Genomic DNA, 20,896 nt, shown 5'->3' with positions numbered 1-20,896 from the left:
TCGGTGGAATGAGTCTCTGGCTGAATGTACTCCTGTGCCCAACCAGTACATTATGTAGTGGATGGGAGACATTGACCAAGATGGCATGCAACTTGGACAGCATCCTCTTTTCAGACACCACCGTCAGAGAGTCCAGTTCCATCCCCACAACATCACTGGCCTTACGAATGAGTTTGTTGATTCTGTTGGTGTCTGCTACCCTCAGCCTGCTGCCCCAGCACACAACAGCAAACATGATCGCACTGGCCACCACAGACTCGTAGAACATCCTCAGCATCATCCGACAGATGTTAAAGGACCTCAGTCTCCTCAGGAAATAGAGACGGCTCTGACCCTTCTTGATGACAGCCTCAGTGTTCTTTGACCAGTCCAGTTTATTGTCAATTCGTATCCCCAGGTATTTGTAATCCTCCACCATGTCCACACTGACCCCCTGGATGGAAACAGGGGTCACCGGTACCTTAGCTCTCCTCAGGTCTACCACCAGCTCCTTAGCCTTTTCCACATTAAGCTGCAGATAATAGACATAATGTAATAGTTTTTTTTTCACCTTTATATATACTTTCTTGTACTCTGTATTCTTCTATGTAGAAACTAATAAAAATATTGAAAGAGGAAGTATACTGAAATAGCTGGCCAGTGGTGTCGTGCCGTTGGCACCGGGCTTCGAGACGAGTGGTCCCGGGTTCAAATCTGGCCGGCTCCTTGCGCGCTTTCCCTCCGTGCCAGGTTGAGCGTCGAGCTAACAACTCAGCCTCGTAAAAAAAAAACAGACAAAATGCTACGGAAGCGGCAAAAATGCACCGCAAGGCGCAAGAAGGAACAACAATATTTATTAATTAGTTAAATTAAATGAGTATTGCAAAAAAAATAGAAACAGTGGTGTGGTAGAGTTCATGGGTTCAATGTTCATTCAGAAATCGGATGGCAGAGGGGAAGAAGCTGTTCCTGAAACATTGAGTGGGTACCCTCAGGTTTCTGTATCTCCTCCTTGATGATAGTAATGAGAAGAGGGCATGTCCCAGATACTGAGGGTCCTTAATGTTGGCTGCTGTCTTTTCGAGGAATCGCCTTGATGGTGGGGAAGGTTGTGCCGGTGTTGGGGTTGGCACAGTCTACAACTCTTTCAATCCTGGCGCGTTAGGGTTGATGCAGACAGTCAGATATTGGTTGTGCTTGCATCAATAGACAATAGGTGCAGGAGTAGGCCATTCGGCCCTTCAAGCCAGCACCGCCATTCACTGTGATCATGGCTGATCATCCACAATCAGTATCCAGTTCCTGCCTTATCCCCATAACCTTTGATTCCACTATCTTTAAGAGATCTATCCATCTCTTTCTTGAAAGCATCCAGAGACTTGGCCTCCACAGCCTTCTGGGGCAGAGCATCCCATATATTCACCACTCTCTGGATGAAAAAGATTTTCCTCAACTCTGTTCTAAATGGCCTACCCCTTATTCTTAAACTGTGGCCTCTGGTTCTGGACTCACCCATTAGCGGGAACATGCTTCCTGCCTCCAGCATGTCCAACCCCTTAATAATCTTATATGTTTCAATAAGATCCCCTCTCAGCCTTCTAAATTCCAGAGTATACAAGCCCAGTCGCTCCAATCTTTCGACATATGACAGTCCCGTCATCCTGGGAATTAACCTTGTGAACCTACGCTGCATTCCCTCAATAGCAAGAGTGTCCGTCCTCAAATTTGGAGACCAAAACTGCACACAGTACTCCAGGTGTGGTCTCACCAGGGCCCTGTACAGCTGCAGAAGGACCTCTTTGCTCTTATACTCAGTTCCCCTTGTTATGAAGGCCAGCATGCCATTAGCTTTCTTCACTGCTTGCTGTACTTGCATGCTTGCTTTCAGTGACTGATGTACAAGAACACCTAGGCTAGGGTAAATTTTGACTTGGAGCACTATGGAGACCCGCCTGCCCTTCTGCGAGGTGATGGCAAGGAACCTCTTGAGTCCACCTGATGTCTCACTCAGAGGGTGGATACTGACTGTTACAGTACGAGGACGTGTTGGGGGAACCCAGCGATGTCACCGTGTTTCTGTCGCCAGCATAGCATGCCCTCAACTCACAGCCCTCGCCCGTTCGTCTTTGGGAATTTGGGAGGAGACCAGAGCGCTGGGACAAAACCCACGCGGTCACAGGGAGAGTGTGCAAACTCTTTGCAGACGGTGGTGGGAACTGAGCTCTGATCTTCAATTCCGGCTGTTGTCTGGTTACTGTCGGCTCCATCACTTCCAGAACGCTAACCCGTGACCAGCTGCACACCCACATCTATTTACTTATTTAGAGATACAGCACAGTAAAAGGTCCTTATTGTCCAACGAGCCCGCAACACCCAGGTACACCCATGGACCAATTATCGAACTCACCTGTGTGGAGCCAGACTATGGGGAGAGATTGAGTCGCCTGGGACTGGACTCTCTGGAATTCAGAAAATGAGAGGAGATCTCATAGAAACATATAAAATCATGAAGGGGATAGATAAGCTAGAGGCAGGAAAGTTGTTTCCACTGGTAGGTGAGACTAGAACTAGGGGACGTAGCCTCAAGATTCAGGGGAGTAGATTTAGGACGGAGATGAGGAGGAACTGCTTTTCCCAGAGAGTGGTGAATCTGTGGAATTCTCTGCCCAATGAAGCAGAGAAGGTTACCTCAGTAAATATATTCAAGACAAGGCTGGATAAATTTTTGAGTAGTAGGGGAATTAAGGGTTATGGGGAAAAGGCAGGTAGGTGGAGATGACTTCTCAAACTTCCGCTAATGCCCCCACCTCTCCCTCATACCCCAACCGTTATTTATTTATATACACACATTCTTTCTCTCTCTCTCTCCTTTTTCTCCCTCTGTCCCTCTCACTATTCCCCTTGCCCATCCTCTGGGTTTCCCCCCCCGCCTTTTCCTTCTCCCTGGGCCTCCTGTCCCATGATCCTCTCACATCCCTTTTGCCAATCACCTGTCCAGCTCTTGGCTCCATCCCTCCCCCTCCTGTCTTCTCCTATCATTTTGGATCTCCCCCTCCCTCTCCAACTTTCAAATCCCTTACTCACTCTTCCTTCAGTTAGTCCTGACGAAGGGTCTCAGCCCGAAACGTCAACTGTACCTCTTCCTAGAGATGCTGCCTGGCCTGCTGCGTTCACCAGCAACTTTGATCTGTGTTGTTCAGTGGAGATGAGTCCATGGCCAGATCAGCCATGATCTTATTGAATGGCGGAATGGGCTCGATAGGCCAGATGGCCGACTCCTGCTCCTATTTCTTATGTTCATATGTCTCTGGTATAAAGGAGGAAACCAGAGCACCCGGAGGAAATCTGTCCACATACAACCGCTTACGGGCAGCGGTGGGAATTGAACCGGGGTGACTGGTGCTATTATAGCTTACATTCCCACCATAGTGTAGAATTGTCCATCCTAACCCACACAGGATCCTGCTTTCGTGTCTTTCTTGAATGATGGGGCCTCCAACAATATGGTAACTGTGCCAAGGTGCCAGTTAGGATTAGGTAGTCAAATGCTGTGCAGGGATTAAAGCAGTCGTAATCTGTAACAACACACGCAAAACGCTAGAGGAACTCAGCAAGTCGGTCAGCATGTACAGAGGGAAGTGAACAGTCAACGTGTAGGGCTGAGACCCTTCGTCAGGACTGGAGAGGAATGGGGCAGAAGCCCGATTGAGAAGGTGGAAGGAGGGGAAGGAGTACAAGATGGCAGGTGAGGGAGAGGTAGGTGGTGGGGGGGGACGGGGAATGAAGTAAGAAGCTGGGAGGTGATAGGTGGACGAGGTAAAGGGCTGAAGAAGAAGGAATCTGATAGGGGAGGACAGTTGTATGTGGGAGAAAGGGAGGGAGTGTATGAGAGTAATTAGATTGAGAAATGGAAAAAAAAGAGGAGGGAAGAGAAAGAAATTTGTTGACGTTGGAGAACTCTATCTCTTTTACCATAGCGCTGGAGAGGGCAATTTGGGAAAACATTTAATTGGGGTAGGGGGAAATATGATGCTATTTATAGGAATAGGAAGTCATAGTCATAGGAAGTCATTCCTGCCTGTGGCCATCAAACTTTACAACTCCTCCCTTGGAGGGTCAGACACCCTGAGCCAATAGGCTGGTCCTGGACTTATTTCCTGGCATAATTACATATTACTATTTAATTATTTATAGTGCAACTGTAACAAAAATCAATTTCCCTTGGGATCAATAAAGTATGACTATGATTAGGCAGGAACTTGGGAGCAGATGTTCTCAGGGAAATGCACGGCAGAAATGTGATAAATGTTCTGGGCATATTTACATGGTGTTCTGCATAGGTATGTTCCATTGAGGCAGGGAAAGGATGGTTAAAGGACCATGGTGTACAAAGTATGTAGAAAATCTAAGATAAGAAGAAAAGAAAAGCTTACGAAAGGGTTCAAGAAACTAGGTACTGTTAAAGCTTTAGAAAAATACAAGGGTGCTAGGAAGAAGTTTAAGAATGGAATTAGGAGAGCCAGAAGGGGCCATGAGAAGGCCTTGGTGAGCAGCATTAAGAAAAACCCCAAGACATTCTGCAAGTATGTGAAGAGCAAGAGGATGAGCCGTGTGAGAATAGGGCCAATCAAGTGTGACAGTGGAAACGTGTGCATGGAACTGGAGGAGGTAGCTGAGGTACTTAATGAAAACTTTGCTTCAGTATTCACCAGGGAAAAAGACCTTAGCAATTGTGGGGATGACGTACAATGGACTGAAACACTTGAGAATATAGAAATTAAGAAAGAGGATGTGCTGGAGCTTTTGAAAAACATTAAGTTAGATAAGTCACTGGGACTGAATGAGATATACCCTAGGCTACTGTGGGAAGTGAGGGAGGAGATTGCTGAGCCTCTTGCTAATATCTTTGCATCATCAATGGGAATGGGAGAAATACCAGAGGACTGGAGGATTGCAAGTGTTGTTCCCTTGTTCAAGAAAAGGAGTAGAGATAGCCCAGGAAATTATAGACCAGTGAGTCATACTTCAGTGGTGGGAAAGTTGATGGAGAAGATCCTGAGAGGCAGGATTTATGAGCATTTGGAGAGACATAATCTGATTAGGGATAGTCAGCGTGGCTTTGTCAAGGGCAGATCATGCCTTATGAGCCTGACTGAATTCCTTGAGGACGTAACAAAGCACATTGATGAAGGTAGGGCAATGGATGTAGTGTATATGGATTTCAGTAAGGCATTTGACAAGGTTCCCATGCAAGGCTCCTTCAGAAAGTAAGGAAGCATGAGATCCAAGGAGACCTTGCTTTGTGGAACCAGAACTGGCTTTTCCACGTAAGGCAAAGGGTGGTTGTAGATGATTCATGTTTTACATGGAGGTCGATGACCAGTGGTATTCCACAGGAATCTGTTCTGGGACCTCTCTCCTCTTTGTGATTTTTATAATTGACCTGGATGAGTAAGTAGAAGTGTGAGTTAGTAAGTTTGCTGATGACACAAAGGTTGAGGTGTTGTGGATAGTCTGGAGGGTTGTCAGAGGTTACAGCGGGACATCAATAGGATGCAGAACTGGGCTGAGAAGTGGCAGGTGGACTTCAACCCAGACAATTGTGAAGTGGTTCATTTTGGTAGGTCAAATTTGAAGACAGAATATAATATTAATGGTAAGACTCTTGGGAGTGTGGAGGATCTGAGAGATCTTGGGGTCCGTGTTGATCGGACACTCAAAGCAGCTGCGCAGGTTGACTGTGTTGTTAAGATGACGTATGGTGTGTTGGCATTCATCAACTGTGGGATTGAGTTCAAGAGCCGAGAGGTAATGTTGCAGCTATGTAAGATCTTGGTCAGACCCCACTTGGAGTACTGTGTTCAGTTCTGGTCGCCTCACTACAGGAAGGATGTGGATACTATAGAGAGAGTGCAGAGGAGATTTACAAGGATGTTGCCTGGATTGGGGAGCGTGCCTTATGAGAATAGGTTGAGTGAACTTGGCCTTTTCTCCTTGGAGCGACGGAGGATGAGGGGTGACCTGATAGAGGTGTACGAGATGATGAGAGGCATTGATCCTGTGAATAGCCAGAGGCTTCTTCCCAGGGCTGAAACGGCTAACACGAGGAGGCTTAATTTTAAGGTGCTTGGAAATAGGTACCAAGAGGGATGTCGGGGGTAAGTTTTTCACACAGAGAGTGGTGAGTGCATGGAACGTACTGCCGGTGGCGGTGGTGGAAGCGGATATGATAGGGTCTTTTAAGAGACTCTTAGATAGGTAGATGGAGCTTAGAAAAATAGAGGGCTATGCAGTAGGGTAATTCTAGGCAGTCTGCAGAGTAGGTTACATGGTCAGCACAACATTGTGGGCCGAAGGGCCTGTAATGTGCTGTGGATTCCTATGTTCTTACATCGATGTTTGTGGTTTCATGTTGGAGGCGACGCAGACATATGAAGTGTTGCTCCTCCAGCCGGAGTTTGGCCTCACCGGGACAGCAGAGCGAAAGGGCAAGTGTGGGGTTATGTTCATGGGTTCACTGATCATTCAGAAATGGGATGGTATAGAGGAAGCTGTGCCCTGAGTAGCGTCCTCAGGATCCTGTACCTCCTCCCCCGATGGGAAGAGGGTGATGAGGGGCCTTAATGATGGGTGCTGCCGTCTTGAGAGCCACCTTTTGAGGGTGTCCTCGATGGAGGGGAGTGTTGTCCCTGTGATGGATCTGGCTGAGCTTACAACTCTCTACAGCCTCTCTCAATCCTGCACCTTGGAGCCTGGAGACGAGTAGACACTGGTGCAGAAAGTCGGATGGACCAACAGGTCTGTACAGGTTAAGCCAAATTGAGATGATGTGGCCACCAGGAGATCCTGGCTGTGTCTAACTTAAAAGGTCATCTCTGCTATTTTTGATGTGTGAACGTTAAACCTCTCCAAACCAAAGTACATCCATGAGCTGCTGAGTGAAACGTGGCGTAGTGGAGGGTGTAGCGGAGCGGAGTTCCATTCTTTTGTTCTCCAGCAGTAGGTGGATGGATGGCCAACAGGTTTCACACCACCAAGTCGGTGTTGCATTGGTGGTACCCCTGCTCCATCCACCAAAAGCAGAACTTCCCAGAGGCCAAACGTTCTAATTCCCATTCCCGTTTCAACATGTCAGTCCATAGTGTAGAGGTTAGCACAATGCTTTACAGTACTGGTGACCTGGGTTCATTTCCTGTCACTGCCTGTACAGAGTTTGTACGCTCTCCCCGAGACCGCGTGGGTTTCCTCCGGGTGCTCTGGTTTCCTCCCAAAGTCCGGAAGCGTATCAGTTGATGGGTTAATTCATCATCATCATCGTGTGCCATACTCTGCCAGAGCCTCAGTGACCACTTTCTTCCAGTGTGATCTGTCGGCAGTCAAACCTCTTGCATCTCCGGCGGGGAGACTGGTCCACTTCTTGATGTTGTCGATCCAAGTTGTCCTCTGTCTGCCCTGGGAGCGGCTTCCTTCTGCTCTGCCTTCAAGCACACAGTGCGTTCCAGTGTGTCATCAGTTGTTGAGATGTGTCCAAAATAGCGAAGTTTCCTTTGGATAACCGTTTCCAGAAGTATTGGTTTCGTGCCAATCTTTCCTAGGATGAAATTCTTGGATCTCCTTTCAATGTATGATACCCTGAGGATCCTTCGGTATGCCCACATCTCAAATGCTGGCGACTTCTTTTCATCAGCTGCTTTTAGGGTCCATGTTTCACAGCCATATAGGGTTACTGGCCAGACAAGACTCTTGAGGAGGTGTATCTTGGTGTCAGTGCTCACAGATCTATCTTTCCAGATGTTAAGACCATAAGACAAAGGAGCAGAAGTCGGCCATTCGGCCCATCGAGTCTGCTCCGCCATTTTATCATGAGCTGATCCATTCTCCCATTTAGTCCCACTCACCCGCCTTCTCACCATAACCATTGATGCCCTGGCTACTCAGATACCTATCAATCTCTGCCTTAAATACACCCAATGACTTGGCCTCCACTGCTGCCCGTAGCAACAAATTCCATAGATTCACCACCCTCTGGCTAAAAAAATTTCTGCGCATTTCTGTTCTGAGCTTGGTAGTGCTTGTGCGTGCCATTGCTAGCCTTCCCCTTATTTCCTTGGTGCATTCGTTTGTGTCATTTAGTTCTGCACCAAGGTATATAAAGGAGGATACTTATTCGATCTTATCGTTTCCGATGTAGATGTCAGCTTGAATTGCAGTTTTGCTTATCACCTTAACTTTGGTCTTATTTGCCATTTATCAGCAATCCAAATTCAGCAGAGCCTTTTGCAATATTATTGAGTAGGTCTTCTTCTGTTGTGGCTAGCAGGGCTGTGCCACCTACGTTTCTCAAGTTACTGGTGGTTCTTCCTCCTATTTTAATGCCAGTGTTGTCTGGAATTGCCAGTCTCACAATCATCTCAGTGTAGACGTTAAAACAGGTGTGGAGAAAGGACGCAGCCCTGGTGGACTCGTTTCCCGTTGCAGGACGATTCCGTCTCTCCAGATGTGGTCCGAAGGCTGGAGCATTGCGTGGCATACAGTGTTTCTAGAAGAGCCACTAGGTGTGGTGCCACGCCCAGTTGAATCATTGTCGTCCACACTTTGGTGTATTGGATACAGTCAAATGCCTTTGAGTGGTCTATGAAGCAGATGTACAGGGGGTATTGATCGCTCTCGTTTTCTCCATTATTAGGCGCATGTTGAAGAGCTGGTCCCTGGTGCCTCGTCCACTCCTGAAGCCAGCCTGTTCGAGTGCAATTTCTCGATCTACGTAGGTTAATTAGTCATTGTAAACTGTCCCGTGATTAGGCTGGGGTTAAGTCAGGGGATTGCTGGGCAGCGCAGCTCGAAGGCTGAATCTGAATAAAATTAAGGAATAGTTTATTCGATCTCCCCGTGAGCACGTGGGTGATTCACTTTCCTCCCACGTTCCAGAGACGTACGGGGTAGGGCGAGGGAGTTGTGGACATCCTCCACTCCACCCACTTTCTTTACCCTGACTTCTCCCCTTCCTCTCCAGTCCTGAGGAAGGGCCTCCGCCTGAAACATCGACTCTTTATTCATTTCCATAGATGCGGCCTGACCTGCTGAGTTCCTCCAGCATTCTGTGTGTGTTGCTTTGGACGCGCTATGTCATTTAGTTAATTAGGTAGTTAGAAGTTTATTGTCTTTGCTGAGGACAACAAGATTGCAGTGTCACTCCACTCCGTGCTGAACAGCAGACTGGCAATTTAATTACTAAAAACACAATGGCTAAATTTAAAATAGCATCTGAGTTATTTGGAATGACTTCAAGTTGCAACTGCATTAAAAACAAACAACTCGTAAAATGGGGCGTTGTTCAGTTGCACGACAGCCCTGGGGATAAAGCTGTTTTCCAGTCCGGATGTCCATGCAGAGATGTTTCTGTTTCTCCTGGCGGATGGTAGAAGATTAAACTAGTGATTTCTCCTTCTCCTTCTCCTTCTGATAATTTCCCTCCCCCTCGTCTCTTCTTCTATCCCCCACTCTGGTCCCTTACCTCTTCTCACCTGCCTGTCACCTCCCCCTGGGTCCCCTCCTCCTTCCCTTTCTCCTCTGGTCCACTCTTCTCTCCTGTCAGATTCCCTCTTCTCCAGCCCTTGACCTTTCCCACCCACCTGGCTTCACCTCTCAGCTTCCAGTTATCCTCCTTCCCCGACCCCCAGCTTTTTATTCTGCCGTCTTCACCCGTCCATTCCGGTCCTCCAGCATTGTGTGTGTGTGTATATCTGTATGTGTGTGTGTGTATCTGTGTGTGTATGTACGTGTATGTGCGTGTGTGTGAGTGTGTGTGTGAGCGCGCATGTGTGTGAGTGTGTGTGTGTGTGTGAGTGTTTGTGTGTCTATGTATCTGTATGCGTATGTGAGCGTGTGTGAGTGAATGTGTGTGTATGTATGTGTATATATATATATATATATGTGTGTGTGTGTGTGCACGCACACGTATGTGAGTGTGAGTGTACATGTGTGTGTAGCCGAGGTGATTACTGAGGTGGGATGCGCCCTATCACGATTTTGCGAGCCCTCATGAGTTGCAGGTAGTTTCCATGTCGGGTAGCCGGAAGCGCGGCAACACTTGCGGGCTGCTCCCAGCACAGTTCTTGGACTGCGCTGGTTGTTGATGCAAAGCAGCTCATGTTTGGAAGTAAACAAGTCTAATGAAGCTAATCTAAATTTCTCAAATATTTTCATGACTAATCAGCAGGCGTTGAATAGAAACTAAGAGAACTTGTTTAATGCTTCTGAGGGCGTGGTACAGGCTGAGACTCACGGCAGTTGTAATGTATCTCGACAAGCACGTGATCCACCAAGGCACAGAAAGCTGTGAACCATGTGCTTAATGTTGATAAGCATCGGAACCAAAGTCCCTACTAGGGACTGTGAGAATGGCCGAGAGGATCACAGGGGTCTCCCTGCCATCCATCGGGGACATCTATCAGGAGCGCTGCGTACGCAGGGCCCTTAGTATTATCAAGGACCCCACCCATCCATCCAGCATCCTCTTTGACTTTCTACCCTCAGGCAGGAGACTCCGATGCATAAAGACAAGAACGGTCAGAATGGGGAATACTTTCTTCCCTCAGGTCATCAGGCTTCTGAACTCCCTGCTGTATCACATTCGAAGCATCACTGGATAATTTGTATTTTACCCTACAATATTTAATTTATGCACTTTACTTTGTTTATCTTTGTGTAATTCATGCGTAGATTTAATTCTTACTTTCCTAAGTTATTGTGTTATGTGCACACCCTGGTTCGGAGAAACAACGTTTCATTTCTACATAAATTATATGATTATATATGTACATTATATACATGTATATAGTTAAGTAACAATAAACTTGACTTGAGTATCTCATATCCAGTATGAAAGCACAGTTTTGACCATAACTAGACATTCTAGTCTCAAACTTGGTGACTAAAGTTTGGGGCCAGATTCCCAGCGACGAACCCAGTCTCTTGAGGCATGAGGGCAATCTTTGGGGATTACCCTCATGTAAATGTACCCTTAGGTAAATTGAAGGGATTGAAGGCAGATAAATCCCCAGGGCCAGATGGTCTGCATCCCAGAGTACTTAAGGAAGTAGCCCAAGAAATAGTGGATGCATTAGTGATAATCTTTCAAAACTTGTTAGATTCTGGACAAGTTCCTGAGGATTGGAGGGTGGCTAATGTAACCCCACTTTTTGAAAAAGGAGGGAGAGAGAAACCAGGGAATTATAGACCGGTTAGCCTAACATCGGTGGTGGGGAAACTGCTAGAGTCAGTTATCAAAGATGTGATAACAGCACATTTGGAAAGCGGTGAAATCATTGGACCAAGTCAGCATGGATTTGTGAAAGGAAAATCATGTCTGACGAATCTCATAGAATTTTTTGAGGATGTAACTAGTAGAGTGGATAGGGGAGAACCAGTGGATGTGGTATATTTGGATTTTCAAAAGGCTTTTGACAAGGTCCCACACAGGAGATTAGTGTGCAAACTTAAAGCACACGGTATTGGAGGTAAGGTATTGATGTGGATAGAGAATTGGTTGGCAGACAGGAAGCAAAGAGTGGGAATAAACGGGACCTTTTCAGAATGGCAGGCAGTGACTAGTAGAGTACCGCAAGGCTCAGTGCTGGGACCCCAGTTGTTTACAATATATATTAATGACTTGGATGAGGGAATTAAATGCAGCATCTCCAAGTTTGCGGATGACACGAAGCTGGGCGGCAGTGTTAGCTGTGAGGAGGATGCTAAGAGGATGCAGGGTGACTTGGATAGGTTAGGTGAGTGGGCAAATTCATGGCAGATGCAATTTAATGTGGATAAATGTGAAGTTATCCACTTTGATGGCAAAAACAGGAAAACAGATTATTATCTGAATGGCGGCCGATTAGGAAAAGAGGAGGTGCAACAAGACCTGGGTGTCATTATACACCAGTCATTGAAAGTGGGCATGCAGGTACAGCAGGCGGTGAAAAAGGCGAATGGTATGCTGGCATTTATAGCGAGAGGATTCGAGTACAGGAGCAGGGAGGTACTACTGCAGTTGTACAAGGCCTTGGTGAGACCACACCTGGAGTATTGTGTGCAGTTTTGGTCCCCTAATCTGAGGAAAGACATCCTTGCCATAGAGGGAGTACAAAGAAGGTTCACCAGATTGATTCCTGGGTTGGCAGGACTTTCATATGATGAAAGACTGGATGAACTAGGCTTATACTCGTTGGAATTTAGAAGATTGAGGAGGGATCTGATTGAAACATATAAAATCCTGAAGGGATTGGACAGGCTAGATGCAGGAAGATTGTTCCCGATGTTGGGGAAGTCCAGAACGAGGGGTCACACTTTGAGGATAAAGGGGAAGCCTTTTAGGACCGAGATGAGGAAAAACTTCTTCACACAGAGAGTGGTGAATCTGTGAAATTCTCTGCCACAGGAAACAGTTGAGGCCAGTTCATTGGCTATATTTAAGAGGGAGTTAGATATGGCCCTTGTGGCTAAAGGGATCAGGGGGTATGGAGGGAAGGCTGGGGCAGGGTTCTGAGTTGGATGATCAGCCATGATCATACTGAATGGCGGTGCAGGCTCGAAGGGCCGAATGGCCTATTCCTGCACCTATTTTCTATGATATTTCTACTGACTGAAGAATCTTCAAAGTTCATGAGTTATTTATCATGTGTACATCTTTAAATTGGAAATAGCTTCTTCCTTTTTCCAAGTTCAAAGTAAATTATTATCAAAGTACATAAAGGTCACCGAATCAGAATCAGGTTTAATATCAGCAGCATATGACGTGAAATCTTTTGACTTTGTGGTCGCAGTACAATGCGATACATAATAATAGAGAAAAAACCGTGAATTACAGTAAGTATATATATCAAATAGTTAAATTAAATAAGCAGTGGAAAAAAAAAACCAGAAATAAAAAAATGTAGTGAGGTAGTGTTCACGGGTTCAATGTCCATTTAGAAAACGGATGGCAGAGGGGAAGAAGCTGTTCCTGAATCACTGAGTGTGTGTCTTCAGGCTTCTGTACCTCCTCCCTGACGGTAGAAATGAGAAGAGGGCATGTCCTGGGTGATGGGGGTCCTTAATGATGGATGCTGCCTTTCTGAGTCATCGCTCCTTGAAGATGTCCTGGATACTGCAGAGGCTGGTGCCCGTGATGGAGCTGACTGAGTTTACAACTCTCTGTAACTTGCTTCGATCTTCCCCAAGTCAACCCCCCCCCTCCACCCCCCAGTACCAGACAGTAATGCAGCCAGTCAGGATGCTCTCTAGTACATCTGTAGAAATTTACGAGTGTTTTTGGTGACACACCAAATCTCCTCAAGCTCCTGATGAAATATAGCTGCTGTCTTGCCTTTTTTGTAGCTGCGTCGATATATTGGGCGTCTGAGATTTATTTTCTTCTGGGCATAGTCAATAAATCCACTAACCGCAATCAAATCAATGAAAGACTGCACCAACAGGGAGACAACCGGTGTGCAAAAGACAACTTCTTCTTTTCCTTTTTTGTTTAATGGCGGTTGGCAACCAGTTTTCAGTGTGTTACCGCCACCTGCTAGACTTGTGGTGTGCCAACCAAATATGTCCTGGAGTTCTCTACTTTAGACAATCTAGTTCAGCCTGCAGTTCTCTATTATCTTCACTCTGTAGTTGTAATTCCTCGTGAATGCTTAATGCGCTCATTAGATATGCCGCAAACCGCCGTTCTTCCCTAATTTTGTCACATGTTTTCGTATAGTTGCATTACCTCAATTACATTGATTTCATCTACATCACTTGTAAGGCTAAAATCGTCTTGTTAAAGAATAGTAATTATCGCACGTTATACTTTTAAAATTGCTGTTCTTCCAAGTCTATCCACTGTTTTTTAGGTTTTCCTTTTCTTGGATCATAGCCTGCAGTTGTTTACTGAGACCTCGGAGTTCTTCTTCATTTGCTTCCCTGTTTTCATTTTATAATCTGAATGTAGTTAATTCACTTTGCAACAAATTCCTTTTCCTTTTGTATCCTTGTAATAATTTCCTCCATTTTCCAATCTCTTTCCAACTCACCGTTGTTCTTGTTGGGTACTTCTATTTGTTGTTGGAGTTCTGCACATTTACCCTGGGCTACAACCATAACAGCTGAGGATTTTCCTTAAGTTCTGAAATATTTCTTAAATTCTTGACCATTTGCAATAAATGTATTGCAATTAAGATTCCATCTCCCCTGCCTGTTCCAACAGTTCAAAAGACAACAAAATCTACAAAAGCAAAAAGAAAGAAAAAAGTGAAATAATAATAATAAATAAACAAACAATAAGTGTCAGGAAGATTTGTTATGTCCAGACCTCCTTTATAGATTTACTCACCGACAGTCAATCTCCCCTCAATCTCGAAAATGAAAAGACAACAAGTCAACCCATCTGGGTTACCTAGCAACCCATCTGGGTTAGCTAGCAACCTGTCAACCCTCATCCCACTTTCCAGCGCTCGCCCTATCGGCTTCAATACCTTGATAACTCAAGTGCTCGTCTACGCAAACAATACTCTGCAACTTCCCTTTGGACTTGGAGGCAATTCTGGCAGAACTGAGGCGAGGCGAGACAGCGGGCCCATTGCCAAGAGCAAGAAAGACCCGAGGTTCGATCGATTTAAGCGCCGGGCCGAATTGGAAAAGTCAGGTACAGGCCAAAGTGTATCGAAACAACAGAACCCGATCTTTGGACGACGATTTTAAGCGCTAGGCCGAATCAAGGTGGCAGGGTCCAGGCCCCAAAGCGTATCAAAGCAACAGAACCCGATCTTTGGACGACGATTTTAAGTGCTAGGCCGAATCAAGGTGGCAGGGTCCAGGGCCCAAAGCATATGAAACTACTGAACCCGAAGTTTGGAAAATGATTTAAGCACTAGGCTGATTTGAGGTGGTAAGGTCCAGGCCACAGAGCATATCAAACGACTGAACCCGAAGTTTGGAGGATGATTTAGGCACTGGACCAGACCGGAAAGGTCAGGGCGTCGGGGTGCGAGGTGAGGGATGGCCCGGTTCAGCTCGCTGCTCCACTCTGCACTGAACTAAGGGACCGTGGACAGCCTCTTCGTGGACTTCAGTTCAAAATGCTTTTCGCTTGCGTTTATTGTTCATTGTTTGCATGATTTCTGTTATCCTTGGGTGTTTGACACCCTTCTTTTATATGGGTTTCTTCGGGTTTCTTTGTTTCGTGGCTGCCTGTTAAGAGACGAATCTGAAGGTTGTATAAAGTACACACACTTCGATAATAAATGTACTTTGAACTTTTAAGTGTGAGAGGTTTTGCTTCCACCATTTCCACAGAATGATTAATCAAAATTCTGCCTTCAATTTCGAAGAAAGTAATCTCAGCGTAACCAGTCTCCAGTCCTGGCAATGTCATGAGAACCTTCTGCAATGTTACATCTTTGCAATATTATCAAAGTGCATCTGTGGTCTTAAATGGTGTTGCACAACTCTTGTGTGTTACAGTCAGCAGTGCAGCAGTGTTGAATAGCACCCCGTATCTGTTGACGAGCTTAGTGACGGATTCTCCAACCTTTGAGAACGCTGCCAAGAGAGGAACGTGAAAGGAATGACTTGTCTCGACGCTGGGTTAATGCTTTGTGTTTTTTTTATATTTTATTTCAGTCGAGGTATTTGCCTCACCTTTAGCTGACTTCTCTCTACCCACTCACCATTTCTCTGCATAAATCGATGCGAGTTGTGACTCAGTGGGTAAAAGTCTAAATCATAAGTTTGTGGGTTCAAACTCCACGCCCCTGTGCACCTTCATACAGTTCTGGGCAAAAGTCTTAGGCACACATGAAAAAACAAATTCTGTAAAGCAAAGATGCTTTCAAAAATAATGAAATGAAAAGTTTCTAAGTATCAAAAGGAATCACTACAAAGAGCAGTAAACAGTAAAAAACTAAATCAAATCAACAAACAAGCAAAAATCTGCAGATCTGGTAATCCGAACAACCACACACAAAATGCTGGAGGAACTCAGCAGGCCAGGCAGCGTCTTTAAAGTTAAAGTTAAAGTCTGTCCTGAGCCTTATAGGCTCATCAGGCCGGTGCTTATGCCAGTTTCCGTGGCGTGAAGCAACGAGACTCCCCCCTCCCCCGGATAGGGACGCCAGTCTATCATGAGGTTAGCCCCTAGCATTTTGTCGGTACCTGTTTTCAGTTGGGTGGACTGCAGCAGTGTGTGATTAAAGACACAACACGCTGCCTTGGCTGGAGTTCGAACTCACAACCTTCAGATCGCTAGTCCAACGCCTTAACCACTTGGCCACGTGCCGTACAAGCAGCATCTATGGAAAAGAGTGAACAGTCGACGTTTTCGGCCAAAACCCTTTGGCAGGACTGGAGAGAAAAAGCTGAGGAGTAGATTTGAAAGGTGAGGGGAAGGGGAGAGAGAAATGTCAGGCGATAGGTGAAATTTGGGGGGGGTGGGGAGGGATGAAGCAAAAAGCTAGGAATTTGATTGGTGAAAGCGACAGAAGACCATGGAAGAAAGGGGAGGAGCACCAGAGGGGGGGGCGATGACATGAGAGAGGGGCAAGAGAGTGAGAAATGGTGAAGGGGGGGTGGAGGCATTACTGGAAGTTTGAGAAATCCCCTCCCCCATACCTTTCGAATCTACTCCTCAGCTTTTTTTCTCCGGTCCTGCCGAAGGGTTTCGGCCCGAAACGTCGACTATACTCTTTCCATAGATGCTGCCTGACCTGCTGAGTTCCTCCAGCATTTTGAGTTTGTAAATCAAATCAATATTTGGTGTGACTACCCCTTTTGCCTTTAAATCTGCATCAATTCTCTTCGGTGCACTGTTCTGCAGTTTTATGAGAAAATCAGCTGGTAGGTTGTTGTAAGTATCTTGGAGAACTTGCCACAGTTCTTCTGCAAGTTAAGATCAATCAGACACCTCCCTGATGGTATTCGGTGATGGATGATAATCTTCTTGTCCTTGAGGATTCCATTAATTCTGACCGGATCACCAACTCGATTTGCAGAAATGCGGCCCCAAACCTTCCAGGAACCTCCGCCGAGCTTCACTATTGGCTGCAGACACTTAACCATGTAGAACTCTCCAGCTCTTCAGCGGACTAACTGTCTTCTGCTTAAGCCAAAAATGTCCATGTCGGAAGTGGTCTTCATGCAAGCGTTGCTGCTAAAAAGCCGTTTGTCCAAACTGGAAACAAAGCCAGGAACCTTGCCTGCGCACAAAACCACAAGGACTGGGGTTCTGAAGGATGGCAAAAAGGTGCTCTGGACCGATGAGTCAAATTAGACATTTTTGTCTCAAACAGTGAAGCTCAGCAGAGGTTCCCTGCAGATTTGCAGCTGCATTTCCGCAAGTGGATTCAGTGATCTGGTCAGAATTAATGGAATCCTCAATGCTGAGAAATACAAGCAGGTTCTCATCCATCACACTATACCATCAAGGAGGCGTCTAATTGGTCCCAGCTTCATTCTGCAGCAGAAGAATGACCCTAGACACACGGCCAAGGTCATAAAGAACTATCTTCAGCGAAAAGAAGAACAAAGATTTCTGCCACAGATGGTACAGCCTCCACAGAGCCCTGATCTCAACGTCATCGAGGCTGTCTGCGATTACAGGTGAGTCATTAAACCAAGAAATGCAGCTTCCTAAACACAAGAGATTCTGCAGACGCTGCAAATCCAGAGCAACACAGAGAACTCAACAGGCCAGGCAGCATCTATGGAGAGGAATAAAGAGTCAGCATTTTGGACCGAGACCCTTCTTCGTGCCTGGAGTTCGTCAGAGATGCAGCTTCACAGTTTTTAGTATTTGAAGAGAGAGGCGTTGAAGGCAGGAAGATTTTTCAGCCATGGCAATGGTCCTGTTCAGCTTCAGACTCAATGTGCAATGCGGCAAGTTTTTCTAAGATGTGACTTGTCGTCTGGGAAATGGGCCGTGATTTTCTTCTCGGGGATGCAAGCTCCCTGTGGATCAAGAAGGTCTTCTTTTTAAAATTCCATACAATTCCTCCACTGATAACACCAAGAAACCAAATCTGCCCACTGCTTCCATCTCTCGTAAACACTGTAGAATATTGGCTGGGCTCAAAACATTTGCCTTTGTGTTTCTGTCATAGTAAACTCACTGGTCTAATTTACTGTGTGTGAGAGAGAGATAGGGTACAGTACCGGTGGGGACGGGTCTGTCACTGTGTAACACCGGGGTTTGGTACCGGTGGGGACGGGTCTGTCACTGTATAACACCGGGGTACGGTACTGGTGGGGACGGGTCTGTCAGTGTGTAACACCGGGGTACGGTACCGGTGGGGACGGGTCTGTCACTGTGTAACACCGGGGTATGGTACTGGTGGGGACGGGTCTGTCAGTGTCTAACACCGGGGTATGGTACTGGTGGGGACGGGTCTGTCAGTGTGTCACACCGGGGTACAGTACTGGTGGGGATGGGTCTGTCAGTGTGTCACACCGGGGTACAGTACCGGTGGGGACGGGTCTGTCACTGTATAACACCGGGGTACGGTACCGGTGGGGACGGGCCTGTCACTGTGTAACACCGGGGTACGGTACCGGTGGGGACGGGTCTGTCAGTGTGTCACACCGGGGTACGGTTCCGGTGGGGATGGGTCTGTCACTGTGTAACACCGGGGTATGGTACTGGTGGGGACGGGTCTGTCAGTGTGTCACACCGGGGTACGGTACCGGTGGGGACGGGTCTGTCAGTGTGTAACACCGGGGTACGGTACCGGTGGGGACGGGTCTGTCAGTGTATAACACCGTGGTACGGTACCGGTGGGGACGGGTCTGTCACTGTGTAACACCGGGGTACGGTACCGGTGGGGACGGGTCTGTCACTGTGTAACACCGGGGTACAGTACTGGTGGGGACGGGTCCGTCAGTGTGTCACACCGGGGTACGGTACCGGTGGGGATGGGTCTGTCACTGTGTAACACCGGGGTACGGTACCGGTGCGGACAGGTCTGTCACTGTGGTACAGTACCGGTGGGGACGGGTCTGTCACTGTATAACACCGGGGTACGGTACCAGTGGGGACGGGTCTGTCACTGTGCAGACGGGTCTGTCACTCTATAATAACACCGGGATACGGTACCAGTGGGGACGGGTCTGTCAGTGTGTAACACCGGGGTACGGTACCGGTGGGGACGGGTCTGTCACTCTATAATAACACCGGGATACGGTACCAGTGGGGACGGGTCTGTCAGTGTGTAACACCGGGGTACGGTACCGGTGGGGACGGGTCTGTCACTGTATAACACTGGGGTACAGTACCGGTGGGGACGGGTCTGTCACTGTGTAACACCGGGGTACGGTACCGGTGGGGACGGGTCTGTCGCTCTATAATAACACCGGGGTACGGCACAGGTGGGTGTCAGTCCCCTGGACTGTGGCACGCGATGGGACTGTTCTGTGTAAAGACTCCAGGCTCTGTGCAGCCGTCCTAATGCTTTGTGCCTCGGTCTCCCCTCAGTTCCCAGAATGTGGCTTCTACGGGCTCTACGACAACATCCTCCTGTTCAGACACAACGTGAACTGCGACAACATCCTCGAGCTGATGAAATCGGAGAGCGATATCCAGGAAGGTGACCTCATCGAGGTCGTCTTGTCAGGTCAGTGCTGATCGCTGCTTCGTCTTCGATTCTCTCTTTCTGCTGCCATCATCTTCGTGTCTCACATCCGGCCCCAGCGTCTCCCTGAGCGTCTCACCGGCTGTCGGCCTACCGCTGCTGGGGACTCCTCTGCAAACTTACTTCTCATTTCTTCTTTCTTGCTCTCACTTTCCACCACTTTCCGCTGCTCTCTTACTCACTCTTTCACTCTCACCCTCTCTCTCACCCCTCTTTCACTCTCATTCCTTTCTCTTGTTTTCTCTCATCTCAACCTTTCTCTCTCCCCGCGCTCTCTCCCCGCGCTCTCTCCCCGCGCTCTCTCCCCGCGCTCTCTCCCTCATCCTCTCTCCCTCATCCTCTCTCTCTCCCTCATCCTCTATCTCTCCCTCATCCCCTCTCTTTCTCCCTCTCTCTCCCTCCCTCTCTCTCCCTCATCCTCTCTCTCTCCCTCATCCTCTCTCTCTCCCTCATCCTCTCTCTCTCCCTCATCCCCTCTCTTTCTCCCTCTCTCTCCCTCATCCTCTCTCTCTCCCTCATCCTCTCTCTCTCCCTCATCCTCTCTCTCTACCTCATCCCCTCTCTCTCTCCCTCATCCTCTCTCTCTACCTCATCCCCTCTCTCTACCTCATCCCCTCTCTCTACCTCATCTCCTCTCTCTCCCTTGTCCCCTCTCTCTCCCTTGTCCCCTCTCTCTCTCCCTCATCCCCTCTCTCTCTCCCTCATCCCCTCTCTCTCTCCCTCATCCTCTCACTCTCCCTCATCCCCTCTCACTCTCCCTCATCCCCTCTCTCTCCCTCATCCCCTCTCTCTCCCTCATCCCCCATCCCCTCTCTCTACCTGATCCCTCTCTCTCCCTCATCCCCTCTCTCTACCTCATCCCTCTCTCTCCCTCATCCCCTCTCTCTACCTCATCCCTCTCTCTCCCTCATCCCCTCTCTCTACCTCATCCCTCTCTCTCCCTCATCCCCTCTCTCTACCTCATCTCCTCTCTCTCCCTCGTCCCCTCTCTCTCTCCCTCATCCCCTCTCTCTCTCCCTCATCCCCTCTCTCTCTCCCTCATCCCCTCTCTCTCTCCCTCATCCCCTCTCTCTACCTCATCCCCTCTCTCTCTACCTCATCCCCTCTCACTCTCCCTCATCCCCTCTCTCTCCCTCATCCCCTCTCTCTCCCTCATCCCCCATCCCCTCTCTCTACCTGATCCCTCTCTCTCCCTCATCCCCTCTCTCTACCTCATCCCTCTCTCTCCCTCATCCCCTCTCTCTACCTCATCCCTCTCTCTCCCTCATCCC

The 20,896-nt window shown here is 47.7% G+C and overlaps 1 protein-coding gene across 1 annotated transcript in view; it reads left to right on the top strand.

Moving 5' to 3' along the window:
- prkd2 (protein kinase D2) overlaps window positions 1-20,896 on the top strand; it is a 158,554-nt gene that overhangs the window by 63,977 nt on the left and 73,681 nt on the right. Inside the window, exon 2 of the mRNA XM_063059919.1 lies at window positions 19,469-19,607. Within this exon, the coding sequence (XP_062915989.1) occupies window positions 19,469-19,607 (139 nt within the window). The remainder of the gene's footprint in view (window positions 1-19,468; window positions 19,608-20,896) is intronic.

The sequence above is a fragment of the Mobula hypostoma genome, chromosome 10 (genome assembly GCF_963921235.1).
Source record: "Mobula hypostoma chromosome 10, sMobHyp1.1, whole genome shotgun sequence".
Taxonomy (NCBI): Eukaryota; Metazoa; Chordata; class Chondrichthyes; order Myliobatiformes; family Myliobatidae; genus Mobula; species Mobula hypostoma.
This window is presented reverse-complemented; position numbering and strand designations above follow the sequence as displayed.